The 25,330-nt window shown below is 47.5% G+C and overlaps 1 protein-coding gene and 1 non-coding gene across 2 annotated transcripts; one reads left to right on the forward strand and one right to left on the reverse strand.

Moving 5' to 3' along the window:
* Positions 1-2,135: 2,135 nt before the first annotated feature.
* Positions 2,136-25,330, reverse strand: Ggt5 (gamma-glutamyltransferase 5). Its single transcript, XM_027394214.2, has 12 exons — positions 25,158-25,330; positions 12,520-12,650; positions 12,205-12,300; positions 11,503-11,698; positions 10,794-10,951; positions 10,187-10,333; positions 7,917-8,053; positions 7,407-7,597; positions 6,890-6,996; positions 6,609-6,727; positions 6,383-6,493; positions 2,136-2,282 (listed from the first exon to the last, which is right to left on the reverse strand). Exons 1-12 carry the CDS (start codon positions 25,328-25,330, stop codon positions 2,136-2,138), a joined length of 1,713 nt encoding a protein of 570 aa, XP_027250015.1.
* LOC113833366 lies at positions 2,963-3,072 on the forward strand. Its single transcript, XR_003481018.1, has one exon. It is a non-coding gene; the product is annotated as a U6 spliceosomal RNA (small nuclear RNA).

Here is a 25,330-nt window from a genome sequence, read left to right on the forward strand (position 1 = left end):
GAACAACTAATTGCCTTTTGATTTAGTTAATATTAAAGATTAAATTGCTTATCATTGGTTGTTCTCCTCAACATTTAACATAAGTTTCCCAGTGATATTGTGCATGGCCAAGTCAACCTCTTTCCCTCTAAAGCTTGGGAATTAAATTTATTCCACTATGCATCAAGAGGTGAATTACTAGTAGGAACAAGGTATGATTGCCTCTCTCAGATATGGCATCCATTTGTTTTCTATAAGGATCAAGGAGGAAACCCGAATTGCCAATTTTTTTTGGCCACAATGTGTCAGAGGTACATACATGGTCATAGGGGAATCCCTAAGTTCCTCTTATAACCCAATTAGTATATTAGGTAAAATTGTCTATCAAGAACAGAACCCCTTGTGGAGGTCTGATGTTATCTCTTTAGTCTGATGTAGAAAATACACTGACATCATCACACGGCAACAGAGATACCAGAAGATATAGTCACCCCTTCTTTGCTCAGTAGCACCTGAGTTAGGTTAGCACAGATGTAGCAGGAGCTAGCAGTGCATATGGAGAAGCATTGAAGCGTGCGGTCATAGGATCAGGAAAGTCCTGTAGCAGGCACAGAAGTTCGGTACCCAGAGAAGCTGTGGTCAGGAGCTAGGAGAGAAGGGAGGGGACTCCATACCTTACCACAATGCCACAACGAAGATGAAGATCTGATTGTAACCAGGAGCATCAAAGGATCCCACCTTGACCTCACTTGATCTCCTAGCTACCAGCTCTTGATTTGACAAGCAGCTGAAGCAAACACCACTCCATTTTATATAAAGGATGTGAGCATCCACGGACCTCAGTCTTCTTTGGGGAGGTCCTGGAACCAATCTTCTGCAGATAGTGAGGGGTGACTCTAAAGTCTTTTAAGAAACCCTAGCAAGTTACCTAACTCCTTCCACCATATGACTATCTGTGAGGAGATGAACCTTCACCAAGCTCCAAACATGCTGGCACCTTTATCTCAGACTGCCTGGTTTCCAGAGTCATCATTGTTTTTAATTTTTAAAATTAGATTTATTCACGTAATTTTGCCTGCATGTACCCTTCCTTGGTGCCTATGGAGGTAAGAAATTGAACTGCTTCTGGAACTGCAGTTACAGATGGAGATGAACCAACATGTGGGTGCTGGGAATCAAAATCTAGCAAAAAAAGAGCTCTTCACTGTTGAACCAGAGTGATGGATTTCTGTTGTAGCACCCCGGATTTACTGAGGCGACTCCTGCAGATGCTTGGGGTGACACGGAAGTTCCTGATGATCCCAGGGAGACCTCCATGATGGGCACCCCACTGGATAGCCTGCAAAGCCATCTATGGCAGTTTCCACACATCTGGAGCAGCAGTTCTCAGCCAGGGATGACGTAGCCCTGTCCAGAGACAGTTTGTGCTGTTGCATCTGGGAATCTACGAGGAGATGCTATTGTGCCAAGGGGGAACAATGTGAGGACAGCTGCACACAACAAAGGATGTTTCGTCACACACATCAGCGCTGCCAAGAATGAGCCCTAGGCTCAAAAACACAGAGTATTTTTAAGACCTGAGCAAGGGCTTCCAAGTTTTGCTTCATCCAACCTTTCCCTGGAGTGGAGAAGGGCCTTACAAGAGTTGAGGGCAAGTACTACAAGCCACACCCCTGCCTTCTCATTGGCAGGTAAGGGGGGGCAGGCATACTGCAAAGCCCCTAAACACACTGTTGCTTGAACAGAGTAGAGGTGGGTAGGGTGCTTGCCTTTGTTCACTGAGCCTTAAGAAACCTGGCCCATCTCTGAGCCTTGATGCTGAGTCATGAAGGAACATAGGCGTCTGAGCCATATTTTATGCCTTTACCTACTTAGAACCACTAAATCAGTCCATAGTGTGGCTCCTCTTTAATCCTGGGCTGGTAGAGTCTCCATGTATGAGGCCTAGGGGAGGCTAGAAGAGCCAAAGCATGGCCTCCAGAGGTGTTGGGAAGGGACCACGGACAAGTCAATCCTCCCTTCTTCAGTCATCTTTTCAGTCCCAGGTTGGTCTCACAGCAAAGGATGCAGGTCCGGGAGCACTCAGACCCACAGCCTCATCGGCTTGGGGCACAGGACTCACAGTGGGTCCAATCCTAGCTCTGGGCAAAGCTGCCTCAGTATCCTGAAGCCTTCCCAGCCTTCCTTGGATCAGATGCGGCGTAGACACAGGGACCTTCCTGGAACACAGCTTGGACCACATTCAAGAAAAACAGCCGTGGGCTCTTGCTCTGGCCCCGGTCCTGCAGCTCCTTCTGCACCTCCTGAGGAAGAAAGAAGGAACATTCATAGAGAAGGCAGCTCAAGTGCCCCCAGTACATAAGGGGGTAGCTGACAAAAAAAAAAAAAAAAAACAAAAAAAAAAACAGGAAAACATACCTAAAAAAGATGGGACTGCGGGGAAGGGGGGCTGAGGACCCTGGCAGGGAAAGACTGTGGGCAGGAACTGGTCCCAGAGCATGGAGTTTCCAGCTTAAACATATCAGAGGGACATAAGAGAGTACAGGGACTATGCAAGGACAGTGCATCTCAAAGCAACCACCCATCAAGAACCAAGTATACTCTGTTCTTGGCTCCAATTCCCTGTGGATCCACAGGGCAAATCTGAGGTGATCTAGGTAGGAGCTACCATAGAGAAGGCAGCTTTAGAAGACCTGGGCTAAGTGGCCACAATTTTGAACCTCTTCAAAGAAACACCCTTTGGAGTCCACTGATGTCCTGGGACATTGAGGAGGATGAAGTACTGGCTACGAGGTATCCAGGCCCACCAACTTGAGTACTGCCAAACCAGGACAATAGCAACACAGAGACAAGAACTGAAGAGCTAAGCCATTGAATGCTCACCAGTCAAACTCCTGGGGGCCTTTAACTTCAGGGCTGAAAAGGGGGGTGTCTAGGAGGACCCAAGGCTACTGATCCTGTTTGTCCAGAGTACCCACGTGTTGTGCTATGCTCACTTCAACAACACATATGCTAAAATTGAACACTACAGAAAGATTAACACGGCCCTCGCTCAAGGATGACTTGTAAACTCATGAAGCATTCCGTGTGTGTGTGTGTGTGTGTGTGTGTGTGTGTGTAGATAGACATAAAGGAACACTCATCTATCAAGCCAGGCATGGTGGTGCGTACCTGCAATCCAACACTTGGGGGAGCAGAGGGAGGGGTTGAAGATTTGAGATCAGCCTAGGCTACATAGAAAGCCTGAGGCTAGCCTGAGCAAAATTCTGTCTCAAAAGCAAACAAGCTTGCATGAATCCAAGAAAAGTAGAACCCCCGAAAGAAGTATTGGCAGACACTCAGGACGTGGGGCCCTAATTGCTCAGGTGTAAAACACTAAATCTGTGAACTTGGAGGTAGAAAGGCCCTAGCCCTGAAGTTCTAATTTCTAAGATGTTAAGGATTTTTATATCCTTGGGGGTATGAACCCCCTGACTACTGCCCTTTATCATGTTATAAGGGAGCAAAAATCCTAAGAACTGCATTTCTTCAGCCCCACACTTCCATATGCTATTTTGGATTAATGGACCAAGAATTTTGTCCGCTATGGTCTGATATGCCACAGACGTCCAGGTATGGCAACATCTCTGCAGTCCTTATAATCAGGTGACATTAAGTGACTTGAGCCACTGGCAAGGTAAGATTTGGAGCCACGCCCTAGGACTCTTAAGTTTTTCTGTTTACTGTATGAATGGCCCAAGGGCCTTGGCATTAAAGGCTGAGGTCCTTAGTGCTAAAGCCAAAGTTAAACTTTCAATCCTCGGAGGCTCCATTTCTCAGAATTTAGTGGCCAAACTCCAAGCCCTTCCTCTCCTTGGTGGTGGCTTTTGCTTTTGAGGGTCCTTGGATACTTGAGGTCTCTAAGCCAGGACTTATGAGGTTCTCCCTGGGTCTGTGTAACTGACATCTAATGCCCCAAGGGAGCCGACAATCTTGGCTTCACAGGGCACTGGATTTCATTAATCCCAGTTCCCAGACCACATGTCATCTTCTCAATTCTCAAAGATTCCCAGAGTGCCAAGTCTTAAGAATTAATATTCCCTGAGAACAGATCTTCAGTTGTCAAGAGTCAAAGCTCAAGGCCCAAGGGCTGAAAAGAACATGTCTTGGATCTTGCATCCTCTAGACATTAGTTTCTTGGGTCTGGCGCTTGAGAGAACATCTCAGGTCCCTGGAAGAACCCAGCACAGATGCAAAAATGCCAAGAATCTGAGTCCAAGGAGCTAAGCCCTGATCCTCAGGATCTGAACAACAAGTGCTCAACACTACAGATGTTGTTCAATTTCTGATGGGGTGACATGCCCCAATAAATCCATCACAATTTGAAAATATTGCAAGTCAAAATGTATTTACATATTTAATATATCTGACCTGAAGAGATGGCTCAGTACTTAAGAGCACTTGTTGCTTTTGCAGAGGACCTGGGTTAGACTCTCAGCACCTGCATGGTGGGTGGCTCATAAGCCTGATTCCAGTTCCAGGGACTCCAGTGCCCTTCCAGAGATCCATGAACACCAGCCATGGACATGGTTCACATACAGACACGCAGGCAAAACACTTGTGCACATAAAATAAATCTTTTTAAATATCAAGTACCCTGGGGCTGGAGAAGATGGCTGAGTGGTTAAGAGCACTGGCTGCTCTTCCAGAGGACCTGTGTTCAATTCCCAGCAGCCACATGGCAGCTCACAACTATCTGTAACTCCATTTCTAGGGGATCTGACACCCTCACACCAATGCACATAAAGTAAATTTTAAAAAAATCAAATACATCTAACCATCATGGCCTGATTTAATGGGCTGAGCACTCACTTTGGCCTACAGTGCCATCTAAGACAAAGATTATAATAAAGTGTTGAACATCTCACATGTAATATACTGAGTATTGCCCTGAAGTTCTAACACAGAATGGTTATGTGAGTGATCACCACTGATGTATAATGGACATTCAATGGTTTCCACTGAATACATGTAACTTTTCTTGTCTTTTGTAGTGCTGGGAGCTTGTGCATACCTTACTGCTGAGCTACATCCCAGCCCTACACATATGGCCTTTATACCATTAGAAAGTTGAACAATTCACGAGTCAAACTATTATGAGCTGAGGACCATCTGTTAATGCCCCTTTTACTAAACACCTCCTAGTCTAAGGGTTTTTAGAATTCTAAGGGGCCCTGGAAGATGGCCTTGGGAACCAAAATCTTGAAACACAGGTAGTTGAAATGATCCTGAACACAAAGTTTGTGGCCTCTAAAAGCTACTGGTTGTTTTGAAGATTTATTTTTTAATAAATTAATTAGGTTTTTCAAGGCAAGGTTTCTTTATATAACAGTCCTGACTGTCCTGGAACTCACTCTGTAGACCAGATTGGCCTCGAACTCACTAAGATCTGCCTCGTAAGTGCTGGGATTAAAGGTGAGTACCACCACTGCCCAGCTATTTATTTATTTATTTATTTATTTATTTATCTATTTATTTATTTATTTATTAAGTCTTTTAAAAAAGATTTTATTATTTATTATGTTTACAGTCTTCTGCCTGCATGCAGATCTCATTCAAGGAGGTCGTGAGCCACCATGTGGTTGCTGGGAATTGAACTCAGGACCTCTGGAAGAACAGTCAGTGCTCTTAACCTCTGAGCCATCTCTCCAGCCCTTTAAATATATATATATATATATATACATATATATATATATTATTTATTTTTAAAACATTTATCTACTCGTGTGTGTGTGTGTGTGTGTGTGTGTGTGTGTGTGTGTGTGTGTGTAAGCTGCCCTGTGGGTGCTGAGAACCACTGAGCAAGTACCCTTAACCAAGTATTCTGAGCCATCTCTCCAGCCCCAAAGCTGCTAATCTTTGTATGTGCTCTACACAGAGCATCCAATTAGCTTCAGAAAACTCCCAGAAAGCTAAGTTCCTAGGGAGCAAGGTGGTAGCCAGTAAAGGGACTTCAGTCCCTAAGTCTGCTCCCGGGGAGTTGCAGACCTCCAACACTCCAGAACAAAACCCCACAGGAAAAGTAAGCTCTTTCACAAATAAGCTCTCAAATGTGAGTTTCAAACTACACATGAGAATAAAGCACCAGGAAGGAGAGTCTAACTACCATACCCAGAAAAGCTAGCTTCCTGGAAATGGTAAACACAGAACAAGATTTTGAAGGCCTGGGAGAAGCTCAGGCAACAGCCCGTTCTCTGACTTGGATGCCGTGGGACAAACCTATTGTCTTCCCCATTGAGCTCCTCAACTCCTCGTGGTCCCTGAAGGTGAAGTGTACCTCCCTGGCACAGGAAGTTACTGAATTCTTTACAGGGAATAGGGAGAAACATGGGCTTCAGGGGGGCGGGTGGGACCTCAGCCTCACCTGGTTGAACTTGGGTTCATACTCCACCTGGCCCTGGCTATTGACATGTAGGATGGGGGATGCAATGGCTTCTGTCAGGTCAAAGCCAAGCCACAGCTTATTCATGATGGTCTGGAAAAATAAGAGGGAACAGGGAGACACTGGCCATCCTGCCACCACACTCCCATCCCCACCGCAGGGAGTTTACCAGAGAGGAAACTCTCTTGCCAGGGACCCTCAGACTCACCTGGATCACAGCAGAGATGATGAGTTCCCCTCCAGCTCCACCAATCACCAGCTTGGATCCCTGGGCCTTGTTGACCAAGATGGAGGGTACCATACAAGATGGTGGCCGCTCACCTGGAACTGGGGTCACCAAGCATCACCCACACCCCCTAGGAGTACCACCCACTCCCCTTCATGCATTGTTCATTGTTTCATGATGGGCGTGACTCATCCAGGGGTTAGCTGCCCACCCCCCCCTTTCTGTCTCCAAGGGATGCTGGGCAGGAGAGGTCTTGCTCTCACCAGGTGGAGGAGTAGCAGTTGAACCAGGTGCGTGCCTCCAGCACAAGTCCAGTAGCTCGTTGTTAAGGAGAATACCTGTCCGAGGTGAGTACACCATCGCTCCAAAGCTGTAGATAGGTAAGGTGGAGTCTGAACTTGGGGCCTTGGCTCCCAACAACCCAGGACTGCAACCTCTCTGGATCCTTTACTATAGTGCCTTCCAGCACACCAGAGCCCAGGACCACCCACGGACCCCAAAGATCCCCTGTGGCCCCATCAGGACACTTTTTGTTTTTAGTAAGGCCCATCCCAGACAGGACCTGGCTCAGGGAGACCTAGCAATAGCTTTTCTCCTCCAGGGACGTCCCTGGTGCCAGAGGGAAAAGATGCTATTTGCTTAGGCACTAACAAGGGGAGGTCAGAGGGTGTAGACCAAACTGGGGCAAAGGAGACTTTGATGTCAGGAGCAAAGGGAAGGAACCTACCCACCTGCTCTGAGCCCTGTCCACCACCCCCCCCCTTGCCAGGTCCTACACACGGTGTGTTGATGGTGCTGGTAGCCGCCACAGCACTGCCATCCTCTCCCAACACAGACACATGAGAGGTGCCCATCCTGATGCCCCTGACCCCGGTCAGGTTGTAGTGGCTGAGCTGGTGGTCACCGCGGCCATCGATCTGCTGGCGGACGTGCTGGGCTAGAGCCTCCCCCAGAAGGTCCTGGGAGGTGTTCTGGGGTGAGAAGTCAGACAGCAAATTAGTGAGGAGCCAGGTGGGGTCCTCAGAGCAAATGGTCAGATGAGCTCATTAGCCCCAGAAGACCCTTTCTCTGGTCTGTCGTAGAAGGGCCTTCCTTGAGCCCATGCTAAGCCCAGATCCTACGGGATACAGCTACCACCTCAGGGTCCCTTCCAGCCGTCGGGACCACTGCCAAGATATCCCTGCCTAGAACTACAAAGAAATTCCTCCACCTTCCCACAGCCAGTCCTGACCCATGCTGTATTCTAGGGAAGGGGTGGGAGAGGACACCATGGGGCCCAGGGAGTCTTACCTGTGTCCCTGGGTGACTGGAAGGGTCCCTTAGCCGCCACCTCTGCCCTACTGCGAACTTGAGTGTCTCTACAAGGTGATGGTACATGTTCCCTTTCCCCTCAGGCCGGGCCACTGTCTCTGCAGAGAAGTTGAACCCTGGGGAGATAATGAGGGCACAGGGGTATTACTTTATGTAGTGGGGTAGATGTTGGCCCCCAAAAGGATTGGCTCATTTCTTTATCCCCCAGAATCCATGAATATTGGTTTATATAGCACAAGAATTAATATCACATTATATGGCAAAATATGTTAAGGATTTTTAAGAGGAAGTGTTTACCTTGGATTGTGTAGATTATGTAGGTTAGCCCTAAATGTGACGATCAAGTGTGTCTATTTTTCTTTTTCAAGACAGGGTTTTTCTGTGTAGCCCTGGCTGTCCTGAAATTCTCTGTTAACCAGGTTGGCCTCAAATTCAGAGATCCAAACTCAAGAGTTCTGACTACCTCTGCCTCCCGAGTACCTGGATAAAAGGCGTGCACCACCACACAGGGCCACATGCATCTTTTAACTCAGACACACAGAGGAGAAGAGACATCCCCGCTTGTCTGAGGTCTCACTTTCCACAATTTCAATTACCTGCAGTCAATCATAGTTTGAAAATATTAAATGGAAAGTTCCAAAATAAACAACTCATCAATTGTGAGTGTCCCTCTGAGTAGCACGGTTATACCTTGTGCCGTCTTGCTCCATCCATCACACCAAGGACGTGAGCCAGCCCATTGTCTAATGGATCCATACAGCATATGTTGCCTGCTCATTAATCACTCATTAATACCCGCCCTAGCACTGAGACAGGTACCCTGAACCTCACACATGCTAGACATGAACTCTACCAATGAGCTCTCAGGCCTTATTAACCACCTCTATGACCTGATCAACTGTCACCATGCTGAAGGGCTTATGTCAAGATGCCACCCATGTTCGTGAATAATGGCCCCAGTGCACACTTGTGGGCTTGGTTCTGAGCTTGGCACTGCTGGGGAGTAGCGGGAGACTTTAAGTGGTGGAACCCGGTAGGATGGTTAGGTCATGTGCTCAGATGGGGCTTGTATTCTCTCCTTTCTTTTCTTTATTTCCTAGCAGCCTTGAGGCTAGAGGATCACTGAAAATTCTTGTTCTACCACATGTCCCTGCCATGATGTGCTGCCTGGCCACAGGCCCCAAAGCCCCAACCGAACAGACAGAAATTGCAAACCTGTGAGACAAAATAAACTGTTTCTCTTTAAAAGCACGTTTTTAATCCCACCTATATGTTATCATAACGGAAAGCTAACCAACGATGGTGATGCTGGTGATTTGCCTGTGCCAAAGAGAAGCCACAGAGTGCTTCCTGTAGTTGAAAAGGCTGGGGCTTGCTGTCCCTAGTTTATAATGAAACTTTATCACAAGTATAGCCACAGGAAAACATGTAGCATGTCTATGACTTTGTACCATCTGAAACAATGAGGGCGGAGCCTGGAGTGATGCAGCCAAAGGCAAGGAAAGCTGGCAGATTCTCCCCAGGAGGCTCCAGAGGGAACCAGTCTTGTGCATAACCTGCTATGTGACTGTTAGCTTCTGGAACTGTGAGACCTCAGTAGTCACTGCAGGCTATGACTCCCTGAGCTGTGTGTCAGCCCCGAGGGTACACACCTGACATGCAGCACACTACCCACAGAGCCTTCTACTCCTGTGCCCTAAGACTGGGTCATGCATGTAGGAAAAGGATGCCATTTCCTTCGGCACAATACGGGCCTGTTCCTGTGAGAGACTAACTCTAAAGCATACCATTCTGACCACTGTCCATAGCCCTGGACAGTCTTGGATATCATGCATCTGTTAAAAAGATCATATGCTGTCATGGGAATGTCTTGGGTGTCCCAGAGGGTCCACTGGGATTGGAGCCTTGATCCCCATACTGTTTCCATTAGGAGGTGGCTCAACCTTTAAGAGATAGGATCTGAGAAGTCTTTAGGTCACAGGGAGTTTGCAGTTGGGATGGTGGTCCACATGTGACTCTGGTAGTTCCTACAAAGAGGGTTGATATGGAAGGAGCCATGCCTGGTAAACCGGTACTCTACCATTGAGCTAAACTCCCAGTGCTAACTTTTCTTGATAGGTAGCCGTGCCAGCATTATATTATAGTGGCAGAAAGCTAATGTGTCCCCCCAAAGTCGGGGATGAGCTGGGAGCTCAGGCCCCATGCGGGACAGAGCTGGAGGAGAGAGAGGAGGCCTGAGAAGATCTTACCTTTCAGCACATTGAGAATGAAGCTAAGAAGAGCACCCCCTGCAGGTGGTGGTGGTGAGTACAGGGTGTAGTTTCCTAGGGGCATTTCCAGGGGAGCCACCACTTCAGGCTGGAAGGCGGCCAAGTCTTGAACTGTCAGCTGGCTTCCTGGAGAGGGACCGTAAGAGCTCCAGGTACAGATGGGGATTGCCAAAGAGCAAGAGAGACTTGCCACTCATCTCAGGACACCAAAGAAGTTCCTCTTGCCTGCAAGTGGCATAGTCCCAGGGGGGTGAGGGTGATTGCATGGGCAGCGGTATAGGGTGGACAGGTGGAGAGCAGAGGGAGACAAGGGGAGATAGGAAGAGAAAAATAGCCAACTCAGTCCCCCACGCCTGCCATGGCCTCTTTACAGGCAGACTTGCAAAAAGCTCCACCACTCGAGGTTCTTAGCCACAGAGACCCCAAAGGCTAGCAATGGCTAGGCTGGATTAGATGGGTACCTGGCCTCTCCCAAATCCCATGAGTACCCAGTAGTTCTGGGGAAAGGTGTGACTTTAATCCCCAACGCCCAGAACTCGGCTTTTTCTCTAACTGGGCTGGGTGTTGGAGTGTCAGCGCAGCTAACCTTCCTTGGCAATGTCCTCCACCAGCATATGGCCCAGTCTCCCTGTGTATAAGGCCTCTGGACCCTCCGTGGCCACAGTCTCCAGGGTGTTGGCCAGTGCGGGCCATGGAAATGGGTCCTGAGATCTCAAGGTTTCTGTCCCATTGAAGAAGAGCTGTCTGGGTGGAGGGGGTTGGGTAGGAGGCAGCTTCAGACTGATGCCAGATTCCAGCGGAACACTCACATTCCTCTGGGTTCTAGAGAAATCTTCAGGATTCTTCCCGGGGGAACAGCCATGGCCCCAGTACTGAAGCACTGGGGAATTTGCTCTCTAGAAATTCCCCAGTGAGGGCTGGTGCCACCACCCTCACTCCGGGCCCTGGAACCTTTCTGGTGTGTAGGTCTCCCAGGGTCACTTTGTCACCTACTGGGAGGACCAATTGCTGAACTAGCCGAGTAAGCAAAATGAGTCAGCCAAAAACTGTCTGCCACTCTCAAAGAGAAGCAAAGGGAAGCCAGAGCTGAAGGGATAAAATGTCCTTAACCTAAGTTAGGTTCTGACTGGAAAAAAAAAAACAACAAAAAAACAAAAAAAAACCTGGCTACCCTGGCTATAAGGGTTTTGGTGCCTCAGGGTCAACCCTCCAGATGAGGAGTGACTGAGGTACAGCTGGGCAGTGACCCGCACCCAGGTAGGATATAGATTTGAGGGCTCCCCCACAGTGCTCACCTCAGGGTTGATGAATACAAGGAAGGCCGCAGGAAGCTGTTGTTGAGGAACTGGCTGAGGACAGAGGGCACACGGAAACCCTCCCGGAGCAGAGCGATGGTGGGCTGGAAAAGCTGAGCCCAAGGCAGGCGGCCGTGTCGGCGGTGGGCCTCAGCATAGCCACGGAGCTCCCCAGGAACCCCAATCCACTGGACCCCTGCATAATATGCACCTGTCCTCAGGACCACCTTCTCATCCCAACCTGCTCTCCCAGCTTCTGGAGTCCATGCAGAGACCTCTTGTGGCTCCCAGTTGCCTTCCATATAAAGTCCACATAAAAAGACCACCAGGCACTGAATCATTGCAACAGACAGAACCAGGCCCAGGTTCACACTGCCCCGCCCTGCCCTGCCCCGCCCAGAGTGCCTGCTCTGCCTTCAAATAAACTGGACGCAGGATCCATGGCCCACCAACCCAGATTCATTCCCAAGACTGGTCTTCCCCTTGGAACACCCCCTTCCTCAGAGTCTCCCCCCAAAAGAAGCTTTCTAACCCACCCAAGAAGGTCAGGGGTCCACAGTCTCCCATGTTCAGAGGCCGTGTCCAATGTCACAGCCTGTTCATGAGTCATACCGACTCTTTGAGGTGTGTGTGGGGGGTGTTCTGGACAGGCCAATATCAGAGGGAGTTAGGTTGTCTGAAGAACCCTTCCAAAGGCCTTACCTGTCCCCAGTGGCCGGGCTTTTTTACACTGGTCTAGAAGGCCCTGGACATGGCTGGCTGGCACTGTCTCCCGAGCATTGATGACTTCCACCTTCCCTGGAATTGAGGCAGGGTGAGAGATGACTCCAACTTGCTCTAGATCTTGGTTTCCATCTCTGTGCTCACCCTTAAAACACTACCTATCACCAGGGCTTTACACGATAGAGGTAAAGGCAGGGCAGAATCCCAAGAGTACCAAGGAAGAAGAACGCAGGAAGGCCCAAGAAATGAGTGCCCCAGGACTGAAGGTAAGTCTGTCTCCCCCAGGGGGCCCACCTGTTGTTGCATTGTAGATGGTAAAGATGACCCCTCCGCCCAGGCCCATGCTCTGTGGGTTAACGACACCAGTGCAGATCAAGGCTGCGATGGCGGCATCTGTAGGTGAACCCTGCTGCTGGAGGATGGCTCTAGGGGACATAACACAGAATCAATTGCAGGGTCTTAGCCCAACCACAGAAGGCTGAGCTGGATCAGAGTAAGGGTAAGTGCGCTGCTCACCCATTCCCCAGCCTCCCAGGACCTTGGAGACAATCAGATGCAGTAGGGAGTGTAGTCAAGCAGGAACTCATTTATTACCACACACAGCAAGCATCTTTTAAAGCAAAAAACTGCAGGGTGGGGAAACAGTCAGCCAATGGTTTTAAAGGTCAGCCTATCATGTGCCTAGGCACCCTATGCTTTACCTAGTGAACACGAGTTATTCATTCAGTGACCTCATCTGGTTTGATCTAGGCAACCAAGCATCCTTTTTTTTGTAAACAACTCAGGACTCGCCCATCTGACTTTTCCTCAGCACCATCTTTGACTGGCTCATGTGCCCTACATCGATAATCTGGCTTCCCTACCCCATCTCTTCCAGAGCTCATGTGACTGGCATTTACTGGGAAACAGTGACGGGTTGATGGTCTATCTGTTGGCACAAAACACCAAGTTAGGTGAGAAAACACACTGAGCAGCCCCCACAAATCCAGCTACTCATCGGTCCATCATCACACCCAATAGATTGCAAAGTAGGATGGCATTTATGCTTCCCCGTGCCATATATAAGGTGGTTCTCAGTTTTCAAATGATTCTGCTACCATCGTCCTTCAGAGCTCCCAGAAACACTGGCTCATTGCAACAGGCAGAACCTGGCCTAGGCCACACCCCTGTAGCCCATTCTGAGTCTCCACCGCCTAAGCTGGCCTTTGGCGGGTGACCCCAGGATCCTGACACCAGGGTCCAGTACTTGGATTGGTGAGCCCTACATCTTCTTCTTTATCCTCAAGCTTATGACAGTGCACTTGGGTTTCAGCTTCCTCATCTGTCCAAGGTCCCAGGGGCAGGTCCTTCAACTCCAAAATGTTGGTGAGACTGGCCTATGTCACAGTGGCTACTGTACCAGGAAGTACAGCCTACACAGCTCATCAAGCTCGCCTTTCCTTCATGCCTAGAGACCCTCCCCAGCACCTCTAGGATTACCGTTTGACCTCCAGGTACCACAAAGAACTTAAGGACCACAAGAGTAAAACCTTGGTCTCCTTCCACAGTTACATGGGACCTCTGACCTCATACTTTCCCTTGACTCTTTATCTGTGACCCAACCAGTCCTTCCTGGACTCACTGCTGTTCCTTAACCTCAATGTCAGTATACATGGGAACCCCATCCCCATACATGTAATCTTGAATGGAAAGAGACAAGAGGCATGCATGAAACAAAACTGTTAGATTCAGGCATAAGTACAATTTTTTAAAAGATTTATTTATTTAGTGTGTGTGTATGTGTGTGTGTGTGTTCTGTGTGGAGGCCAGAAGAAGGTGTTGGATCCCCTGAAGCTAGAGTTACAAGTGGATGTGGAAACCCGGACATAGGTGCTGGGAGCAGATCTTGGGTCCTCTGCTAGAGCACCAAGTGCTCTTGACCACTGACCCATCTCTCCAGCCCCGTAAGTACAAAGTCTTAGCAATAAAACATCTACACAGTCCATCAGAGACAAGGCAGCAGCCAAACCTGTCGTCTGCTGCGTCCCACTGCACACACGCCCTTTCTGCTCTCAGCGCCTTTGATTCCCATCTTGTGTTTTCCTTTACCTCCCTGACCTCCTAATGTTGAGTCCTTGGTTCATATTTGAGCTCATCCATGAAATGCAAACTACACTTACGATTTCTGAATTTAATTTCTATACCAGTCCTTGTAACAGGCTTTCTTTTGGGCCACCAACCAGATCCCAAAATCATAACACAGAGAATTATTATTAGTTTTAAATGCTCGGTCTTAGTTTAGCTCTTATTTCATTCTGTTTTTATGTTTTGCCTTGGGGCTTCCTTCCTTCCTTTCTCTCTTCCTTTGGTTCTTTTTTCCTTTCTTTCCCTTCCTGCCTGCCTGCCTGCCTGCCTGCCTTTCTGTATCTCTTACTTTCACTGCTTCTCATGTCTGTCTGGCAGGCCTGGCTTCTGCCCCATGGCATGTCTCTCTCTTTCTCCCTCGTTCTCTTCACTCCTCTCTTCTCTTTTTTCGAGCCTAGATTTCTCCTACTTATTCTCTCTGCCTGCCAGCCCTGCCTATTCCTCTCCAGGCAGGTAAGGAGAAACAAATGCCACACATCTTTACATAATTAAACAAATGTAACAAATCTTTACATCATTAACAAAGGCAGCACAAACAAATGTAACACACCTTCACATAGTTAAATATTCCTCATCATAAACAAATGTAACACACCTTCACATAGTTAAATATTCCTCAGCATAAACAAATGTAACACACCTTCACATAGTTAAAGTAGTATTCTGTGGCATAAACAAATATAACACATCTTTGCCTAGTTACAATCTGCCTGCCTCTGCCTTCCAAGTGTTGGGATTAAAGGCGTGTGCCACCACCACCAGGCTTAAAGCACTTTTTTAGTATCCATTCAGTTACCTTCTTTTTCCTTTAATCTTTTGAGGTAGATTTTCACATCAGACTGGATATATAAAAAGATGACTTTGAATTCCTGATTCCCCTGCCTCTACCTCCAGAGTGCTGGAATACAGACATCTGTTACATACCCGACTAATTTAGCCATTTATTAAAAAATTTTAAAAATTTATATACCAAGATGGATATGCTTATTTATTTTACATAATGAACTAAACATCTGATTGATAATTAATTTATGCTGCTAGAGAGACCATCTTCAAGATTTTTCATTTGATAGATAACTGGACTTTATCACCATCAATACTGAGAAGGCCATTTGCATAAATAATGTCCATGAGATGGTCGAATCGTATCTAGGGACATCTCAGAAAGGTTTGGAAGTTCTCATCACAAGATGAGATTCATTTAACTTTTTTTTAATGCTCAAGTCAGCAATTGAAATGATAACTTTTAAAAATCAAACATTTCCATACAATATAATGCAAACGCACTAGCTGGATACCTATGTGCTGAGGAACGATGGTAGGAAGATAATAAATGCCTTTAAAAGCGTTGTTTCTGTAAGAGCAGAACACTTAGTATGCACAGTAAAACCACTGCAGCTCACAACATACAACAGATGGGCACCTGTGTTTTAGGGCAAGATGGCCTTGCACAAAACCAGGGCTGCAGGAGATAGCAACATGCTACACCAGTGATCCAGGAATACCTTGGATTTAGGACACATTTAATTTTGAAATAATTTTTGGTCATTCATTCAGAAACCTTTTACAGTTGCCACTGGTGGGGCGGGGGGATACCCTACACTGAGTTACTCACCCCATATGCACAATTTAAGAAGCCGGGCCCTGCAACATCAGTATAAAATCTAAAATGCTTAAAACCCAAATGACGTGTTGGGGAGTTTGCCTATCATTCCAGTGTTCAGAGGCTGAAGCAGGATCACTATGATTTCAAGATCAGCTGGGTTACATAGAGAGTACCAGGCCAGCCAGGGCTACCTGGAAAAACTCTGCCAAAACACATCAAAACAAACAAAAACCATCCAAACAAGCTACAACTCAAAACTGGATAAGGCATGGTATGATGCGTTCCTTTAATACCTGTACTTGGAGCCTGGCCTTTAAAGGTGGCACACACCTTTAATCCCAGCACTTGGGAGACAGAGGCAGGAGGATCTTTGAGTTCGAGGCCAGCCTGGTCCACATAGCAAGACTCAGGCCAACAAGAGCTACATAGTGATCAAAAACCAACAACCCACTAAAACACAGAAGCTCAGTGTAATGATACAAGCCTGTGATCCCAGCATCCAGTGGGCTGAGGCAGGAGGATCACAAATTAGAGGCCAGCCTGGTCCACATAGCAAATAAGACAACATAGTAGACCTTGTGTCAAAAACAAGCAAAAGCAGAATACTATAACACACAGACGCACGTATGTATACACACATTCAGAATCACAGAAATAATAGTATTTAGTTATTCTCCAGGTCCTTGGGAAAGAGCAGAAGTACTAACGAATGCTCAGCTTTGACCATGATGCATGCTTGCAATCTCTGAAAAACAAAACCCTATTGCATTAAATGTCTGCAAAGGTCCATATATGATAGGCTGAGTCCTTGATGGTGGCACAATTGGGGCACAGCAGGATTTTTTTTTTTTCAGGACAGAGTTTCTCTGTGTAGACCTAGCTGTCCTGGAACTAACTCCTGTAGACTAGGCTGGCCTTGAACTCACATAGATTCATGTGCCTCTGCCTCCTGAGTGCTGGGATTAAAGGCGTGCACCACCACCACCTGGCCAAAGTAGGAATTTTAACAGGTAGGTTCTAGTGGGAGATTTTAGATCAAAGGAGAGTGTGCCTTCCAAGGAGACTGTGGGGCCTTCCTCTCCTCCCTTCTCTCACTCTCTGTTCCACTTTCTGGCCGTGAGGTGAGCAGTTGTGCTCTCTCCCACACTCTGCCCTGATGCGTTGTTTCCTCACAGGTCAACTGGGCCAACCAGTCATGGGCTGAAACTGACAAACTGAGTAAACTTGTTTTCTTTACAAACTGCTTATCTCGGGTAATTTTTATAGTATTGGAAACCTGACTGGCATGATAAGCTACCATGACTGTGAAGGAAGGGGACTCAGGTTACTCAGGCAGGCCTTGTATCTTTGTATGTAGTGCACACAGAATAAAAATTTTACAGTAGGGGGAAAATCATAGACCAGGCTAGCCTTGAACTCACAGCGATCTGCCTGATTCTGCCTCCTGAGTGCTTGGATTAAGGATGTATACCACCACTGGCACTAATGGATTTCCTTTAACATGGTGACTAAGAGCTGGAGAGATGGCTCAGCTAGCCAACCAGGGATACAAAATAACTGAAAATATATGCACAATACATACATGAATACCATCCTTGGTTAGCTCTGGACTGCAGGCTGGTCAAAGGAATATGCAAATTGATGCAGAGACACCCTGGGCGTGGCTGTGGATAGGAGTGTTCTCCAAGACTGATGAGTGTGAGGACGGGGAGGTCCCCATGTATGAAACATAAAGTGTAAAAGAACTTAGCTATGGGCTAATGAGATGTCTCTGTGGTTAAAAGCATTAGGTGCTCTTTACATGGACCACTGGTTTGACTTCCAGTACCCATATGGTGACTTACAGCCACCTATGGCTTCAGTTTCAGGGGATCCAGTGTCTCCATCCTCTGAAGGCACCAGGCATGATTGGTACCCATACATAATGCACCAAAATGCCTATAAAAATAAATTAGAAAAAGCCAGGTGTTGGTGGCACACGTCTTTAATTCTAGCACTCAAGAGGCAGAGGCAGGCGGATCTCTGTAAATTCGTGACCACCCTGGTCTACTGAGCGAATTCCAGGACAAGCTCCAAAACAATACAAAAACCAAAACATAAAAAAATAAATTAATTAAATAAATCTAAAAAGCAAAAAAATACATAGTTTCTGACTTAAAGGAACCCCTAGGTCATATTGTGACAATCTGAGCATTGGAAAAGAGAAGGCAGGCACTGGAGAGATGGCTCAGTGGTTAAGGGCACTCCGGCTCTTCCAGAGGACCCACAGTTCAGTTCCCAGCATCCATAAGGCTGCTCACAACCATTTGTAACTCCAGCTCCATGGGACCTGATGCCCTCTTCTGACTTCCTTGGGCACCACACACACATGTGGAACACATACTTAGATATCTGTAAACTTTCACACTCATAGAATAATTCTTTAAAGAAAAAGCAAAAGAAAATCAAACCAACTGGAGATTATAGGATAATTAAACAAAGCAGTTATCTGTGAGTCAACAGAAACACCCAAGAACTTGGAGTCAGGGAAAAGAGATGGTGTTTAAAGAGGATCATTAGTGAATAACAAAGAAATTATCAAGTTTGGGAATTCTCTTTTGTTTTGTCCCTTTCTTTGGTCATGTGACATCTCTGGAGTCTGCCAACAAGAGGCCATCGCCAGCTGCTGCCTCGAAATTGTGGACAAGAGCCATGAGTCAAGATAAGTCTCTTCTTTACAACTTAGAAACACATCGTAATTTGTTCTCCTTTGCTTTCTCTTTTTCTTTCTCTTTCTTTCTTTCTTTCTTTCTTTCTTTCTTTCTTTCTTTCTTTCTTTCTTTCTTTCTTTCTTTGTTCTTCCCTTTTTTTTTTCTCTGTGTAGCCCTGGCTGTTCTGGCACTTGTTCTGTAGACCAGGCTGGCCTCAAACTCACAGAGATCCACCTGCCTCTGCCTCCTGAGTGCTGGGATTAAAGATGTGTGCCACCATCACCCAGCTATAATTTGTTTCTTAAGCTGTATGGAAACATAAATTCAACATGAATACCTTTAAAAAAAAATCAGCCAGGCAGTGGTGGTACACATCCTTAATCCAAGCACTTGGGAGGCAGAAGCAGGCAGATCGATGTGAGTTCAAGGCTAGCCTGGTCTACAAAGTGAGTTCCAGGACAGGCTCTAAAGCTACACTGGGAAACCCTATCTTGGAAAAAAAAATCAAGTTTTTGGGTTTTGTTTTTTTCTTAATGTTGGTAATTGGCTTAGGGTCTTGCACTTGCAAGCCACATTCCTCGATGTCAAAAGCAGCCAGGAGTCAAAAGAAATGGAAGAATCAAGATAGAAGCAGAAACTTATTAGAAACAAATGCACAATCCATCAAATCGCCAGCTGAGGGTGTAGCTTAGAGAGTCAGCATCTGCTCAAGGCCCTGGGCTTGGTGGCCAGCACACACAAAAGAAATCAACAAAGCCAAACGCTGTTTGATTCAGGCCACTGATTCAGCCCCTCTGCCTAAACCTCCTCCCAAGTGCTGAGATTGTAGTTATGTGGCATCACGCCTGGAAAGGATAAATATATGTTAATAAATGTGACAGTGTGCATTTCTTGAAAAGAATTTACTAACTTCTGGTAATTCATACAAAGAAATAGAAACAGGCTGGTGGGCCTGTTCAGTGGGTAGAGGTGCTTGCTGCCAAGTCTGCTGACTTCAGTGCCAGTCTAGAATCTACACGATGGAGAAAACAAACTCCCACAAGTTGTTGCCTGATCTACATAACACACTCACGCACGCACGCATGCACGCACACACCTTCAACAAGTAGACATATAAACATGAAATATTTAAAACATAGAAACTTGGTACCTGTTAAAGACACAGAAGCCGTGGTTTAAAAGTTCCACAGTCCCACACACAAATGACTCAAGCATAGAGGGACCATTAGCTTTCAATTACTATAACAAATACTGAAATAATCAACTTTAAAAAGAAAAGGTCTATCCTGAGTCACAGCCCAGAAGCTGTAGTCCGAGGCAACTTGCTTCTGTGGCTCTGGCGCTGTGGTGACAGAAGGCAGAAGTGTTTGGCAGCACAAAACCTCCCAGAAATCGAAAAGGGGGACATGAAGGAGAGAGGGGTCCCACAGTCCTCTTCCAGGGTATGCCCCAGTACTCACGAGGACTCCCACTCTGCCCACTCCTTAAGTTCCACCAAGTGGAGAGTTCACCCTTCACACGACCTTGAGAAGACCTTTAAGATACAAACTAATGCCGAAGGTTCAGCCAGTAAGTTCTTTTAAACAAGGCAGGATAAAATAAGCTGATTTAAAAATAACACAAAATAAGCTTTTCTTCTAGAGAACAGAGAGAGAGAGAGGTAGGGAGAGAGAGAGGGGAGAGGGAGAGGGAGGGAAGGAGGGAAGTAGAGAGAGAGAGAAAGAGAGAGAGAGAGAGGGAATGCCTCTGTAACAGTGTCACCTGGGAGCCATTTAGCATCACCTGGGACACTGGCCTCTGAGCATATGTGTAGGTATTTTCTTTCTTTTTTGGTGGCGGGGGAGGGGGGATTGTTTCGAGACAGGGTTTCTCTGTGGCTTTGGAGGCTGTCCTGGAACTAGCTCTTGTAGACCAGGCTGGTCTGGAATTTACAGAGACCCACCTGCCTCTGCCTCCCAAGTGCTAGGATTAAAGGTGTGCGCCACCAACACCAGGCAGTATTTTCTTGATTAGGCTAATTTGATGTGCCTCAATTCCCCCACTGTGAATTGCCCCAGCTGGTCCCTGGAATCGGACCCTGGACTGTGTCTTGATTGTGGATGTGCCATGCTCAGCTGCTCCAAGTTTCCGTTGCCTTGAATCCCCCACCATGATGAACTGTATCTTGAATTGTGAATCAAAATAAACACTTTCTCCTTTAAACTGCTGTTATTAGGGTATTTTAACACAGCCACGGGAAAGAAAGCACAGCTTCCCAGTTCTTTATGAGATCAACATGAAACTTAAACCAAATGCAATAAAGCGTGGCTTATACCCATGCTAGGCACAGGGTATGCCTAGTGTGCACGAGGCCCTGGATTGGATCCATGCACTGAACACAGCTAAACTGATGAAACACTTGTAACAAAGGAAAATTGCAGACTATCAGGACAAAAAACGAGCAGATCGTATTTTTATTGTCTATGATATAAAAATCATATTGAATCACTAGTAAGCTGAGTTTGTGCTAGAACACAAAGGTGGCTTAATACTTAATACTGCTTTTTTTTTTTTTTTTTTCCGTTTTTCAAGACAGGGTTTCTCTGTATTGTTTTGGAGCCTGTCCTGGAACTCACTCTGTAGAGCAGGCTGGTCTTGAACTCAGAGATCCTCCTACCTCTGCCTCCCGAGTGCTGGGATTAAAAGTGTGTGCCACCAACACCCGGCTTTAATACTGCATTTTAAAGGGAGAGAAATAACAAGATAAAAAATAGGGCTAGGGCTGGAGATATGGCTCAGAGGTTAGGAGCACTGGCTGCTCTTCCAGAGTTCCTGAGTTCATTTCCCAGCAACCATATGGTGGCTCACAACCATCTATAATGAGATCTGGTGCCTTCTTCTGGCCTGCAGGCAAACATGCAGGCAGAACACTGTATATATAATAAATAAATGTTTAAGGGAAAAAAGAAAAGAAAAGAAATCGATGTACAAGCTAATTTTAAAAAATGGCAGGGCTGGGCGTTGGTAGCACACGCCTTTAATCCCAGCACTCGGGAGGCAGAGGCAGGTGGATCTCTGTGAGTTCGAGGCCAGCCTGGTCTCCAGAGAGAGTGCCAGGATAGGCTCCAAAGCTACACAGAGAAACCCTGTCTTGAAAAACAAAAACAAAAACAAAAAAAACAAAAACAAAAAAAAATGGCAGAAACAGGGTAGCAGAAGTGCTCCATGCTGCCAGGCATGACGGCTCACAATGGTAATCCTGGGGCTGACTAAGCCAAGTGGATTGTCTTGACCAACACAGAAAAGAGAGAGGAGAGGGAGGGGGAGGGGAGGAGACAGAGACAGAGAGACAGAGTCAGAGACAGAAGAGATTTTTCACAAAACAGAAACCCCAGCTAAACAGTGATCATACCCAACATCCAACATAGTTACAGAACTGTTTGCATCTCCTTCCACAAAGGCAGCTGGGGGTGGGTGGGTGTTCTGTCCCTCTTGGTTACCGTTGTGTCCCCAATCCATGACAGACTAGAGGTATTCCTCACATATTATTTTACCATTATGGAAATGGAACCCAGAACCTCATGTTTGTTAGGTAAAGCTGTGCGGCTGAGCCATGTATCCACCCTCACATACTTGATACATGACAAACGAAAGTATTAGATGTTGCGGGTAAGAGAAGGGCCCATGAATTACCCACGCGTATCTCCAGCCCCCAACCACGGGCATGAGCTGGGAGCCTGGGGCCGCAGTAACCCTTCTAGAGCAGCACTATATTCCTACTAGCCAGCTGCAAGAGGCTAGGGGGAACTCTGCTTCTGGAGCCTGGCTTTTCTCCCATGAGAAATGTGATCGGTTTTTGTCAGTGGGATAATCATACATATCGAGTCCCCAAGGAACCAGCAGGCTGTTGTCACCACCTCTTCCATGACATGCTCATCAGATGTGTGGGCTCACACGGAAATTTGCATACTTGCAAACCATCCATAGGTGTCAAGGGATTTTCATCATGAGGCCCAGTGGTCAGGGAAGGCTGTCACTTCCTGATGAGGCGGCCAGGAATAGAGAGAACATGAATTTCGTAGAACAAGTGTCAGGCTTGAAGGAAAAGTAGAAACTACAGCCACGGCCCTGGGAGGAAGGGATTAGGAGCCAGGCACCACTCTTCCCTCAGATGTTGGCCATGTCCAGATTAAGCCAGGCAGATGACACTATACAGAGCTACTAAAGGAACATGTCCAGTGTCGGGGGTGAACTCACCTGTGTGCTCACGGCCATCCCATGAAGGACATGCTAGCCTAAATGCCGTGTCCCAGAGGGGAAACTGAGGCTCACTTGATTTTATAGCTTGGCCTGTGTTATTGATCTCCTCAGACACCAGGTGGGCATGAAATAACAGGCCACACTCAGCTCTTGGGGTTGAACTGTCTTCGCATTTACAGTCCAGTGTCAGTCCAGACAGCAACCCTCCAGAAACTTGCTACCCAGAAACCTAAGGGAGCACTACCTTTTGCAATTTTGGTAAATAAAGCTGTAGCCATTATGTGCCCAGGGCTGGCTGGCAGATTGGGGTCGAAGGGGAGGGGGAAGGGACTTTAGGAAGACTGCCCCTCCCACAACCTTCCCACCCTGGCAGGAGCAGCAGTAACAATAGTAAGGGAAAAACTCCAGAACCTCTAAGACTGCCTGCTGTGACACTTGCCAGGCACTTCCCTTGAGCAGACCTAAGTCAAATGGAAAGCTTGGCCAGGGGACACAGCAGCTGGGGCACATTCCTGAGGCCTAGCCCAGCTATGGTCCCTGACCTGTCCTGGGGTCAGAGGCTCCCTCCCACTCCTAGGTTCTTAAAACAAGAACAGGAAGCAGGGAGAGTTGTTTGAGAAAACACTGGAGGGAACCCACATCCGCTTTCCATCGGGGAGAGCTTGAAGGAGAGTTTTGAGTGCAAGGGGGTACAGGCCCCAAGCACCAACCACAGCCCAACCCTCCTAGACCAAGCCCTGTTCGGAGATCTTCCTCAGAGATATGTAGAAGCCCCCCTTGTTCACGGGGGGCTGCTCATCTGGCTGGTTATCTGTGAGGACTGAGTGCGCATGCGTTCGGGTACCCACACACACACACACACACATACACCCACGCATACACTCACATACACGCTAGCCTCCCATAGCACAGAGCAGCAGTTGGTCTTAACTCTTGCCTCCTTTGGGAATACCCTGTGGAGTAGAAAGGACAGCCTCTTCTGATCCAAGCTGCTGTCCCCAGCTACTGCCAAGTTAAATGGAGACGTGAAGGAGGAGACAGAAGTCTGGGAACTTAGAGGACCAGGTCAGCAGGGTTGGTAGGGAAGAATGCATAGATAGATGGGTTAAGGGAGGGAAGAAGGAAGGAAGGATAAAGGGTGGGTGAATTCAAGAACAGTAAAAGAAAGCTTGCTGGAGTGGTATTTTGGACGGAGACCACCATTCTCCCTGTTGCGGAACCCAGCCTTGGGTGTATAAAGCACTTTGAACCCCACAGTGGGCCACCAGGCTAATATTCTAGGAAGGAGGCCCAGATGGCTGGAAGGATGAATAGGCTCACCCAGGTTTCTGTGGGCCCAGTGGGAGGCAGGGGACTATGAGTGGCTTCCTGCCACAGCCTGGTCCTGTGGCAGCATGGTGGGTAGCAGAAGCTTCCATGGGCTGGGTTTCCTGGAGTCGGGAAATTCCCACTGTGGCTTGTGTCATTCTGTCTTCCTCCTAGTCTGACTGGTATCATCAGTTACTCCACTCACTGAAGCCAGACCCTGCCATGGAGAGGAAGGTCCTCATAGGTGTGGCACTGGTGTGTGTATGTATGTGTGTGTGCACATGCCTGTGTGAGTGTGTGTGCATGCATGCGTGCATGAGAGTGTTTGTGTGTGTATGTGTGTGTGTGTGGGTATGTGTGAGTGTTTTGAAAGACTTGGAGAAGGAGCCTGGCCCTGGGAATCATTATGTATGGCAGGAAGGCAGGACCTACATATGGAACCCTGAAGTCTGTTGGCTAGGCCCCTGAAATTGTTCCAGCCTTGAATGCCAGGCAGCGGTGACACGTGCCTTTAATCTCAGTACACGGGAGACAGTGGCAGGCAGATCTCTGTGAGTTCGAGGCCAGCCTGGTCTACAAAGCCAGTTCCAGGACAGGCTCCAAAGCTACACAGAGAAACCCTGTCTCAACCCCTCCCCGCAAATTCCAGCCTTAGCCAGAACAGGCAGGGACAAGGTAGCAGGTCTTATTTAGTCTGCCTTTCCAACCAGCATTGCCCAGGTGGCCTTCTTGAGCAATAGAGTTACACTGTCTTTGCAACACTGTCCCCATCTTCCCTATGGACACACCTATAGTGTTCTATGCAAGGGTCCTGGGGCTGACATAGGAAGCCAAACACACAAGGCCCTTACCTCACAGCCAGCTTGGCACTCACATGTCCTCTTCATACCCCTACCACAGTCACACAGTCTCCAGAAGCAGCCAGCTACCAACAGCCACCAAGCTCATACCCACCTCTTACTCACCGTCCAATATCTGAGCAGATCTTGGAGTCAGCAGCCACGGCACCATGTGCGAAGGCCTCGGGGCCGCAAGAGGCATGCCGATGAGAAAGGGCCACAGCCAACACAATGCCGGCCAGACCCAAACCAAGACCTAGCAGGACCAGGCAGACTGTGGTCCTGTGACTCCAGGCCAT

Source organism: Cricetulus griseus, assembly GCF_003668045.3.
Source record: "Cricetulus griseus strain 17A/GY chromosome 1 unlocalized genomic scaffold, alternate assembly CriGri-PICRH-1.0 chr1_0, whole genome shotgun sequence".
Taxonomy (NCBI): Eukaryota; Metazoa; Chordata; class Mammalia; order Rodentia; family Cricetidae; genus Cricetulus; species Cricetulus griseus.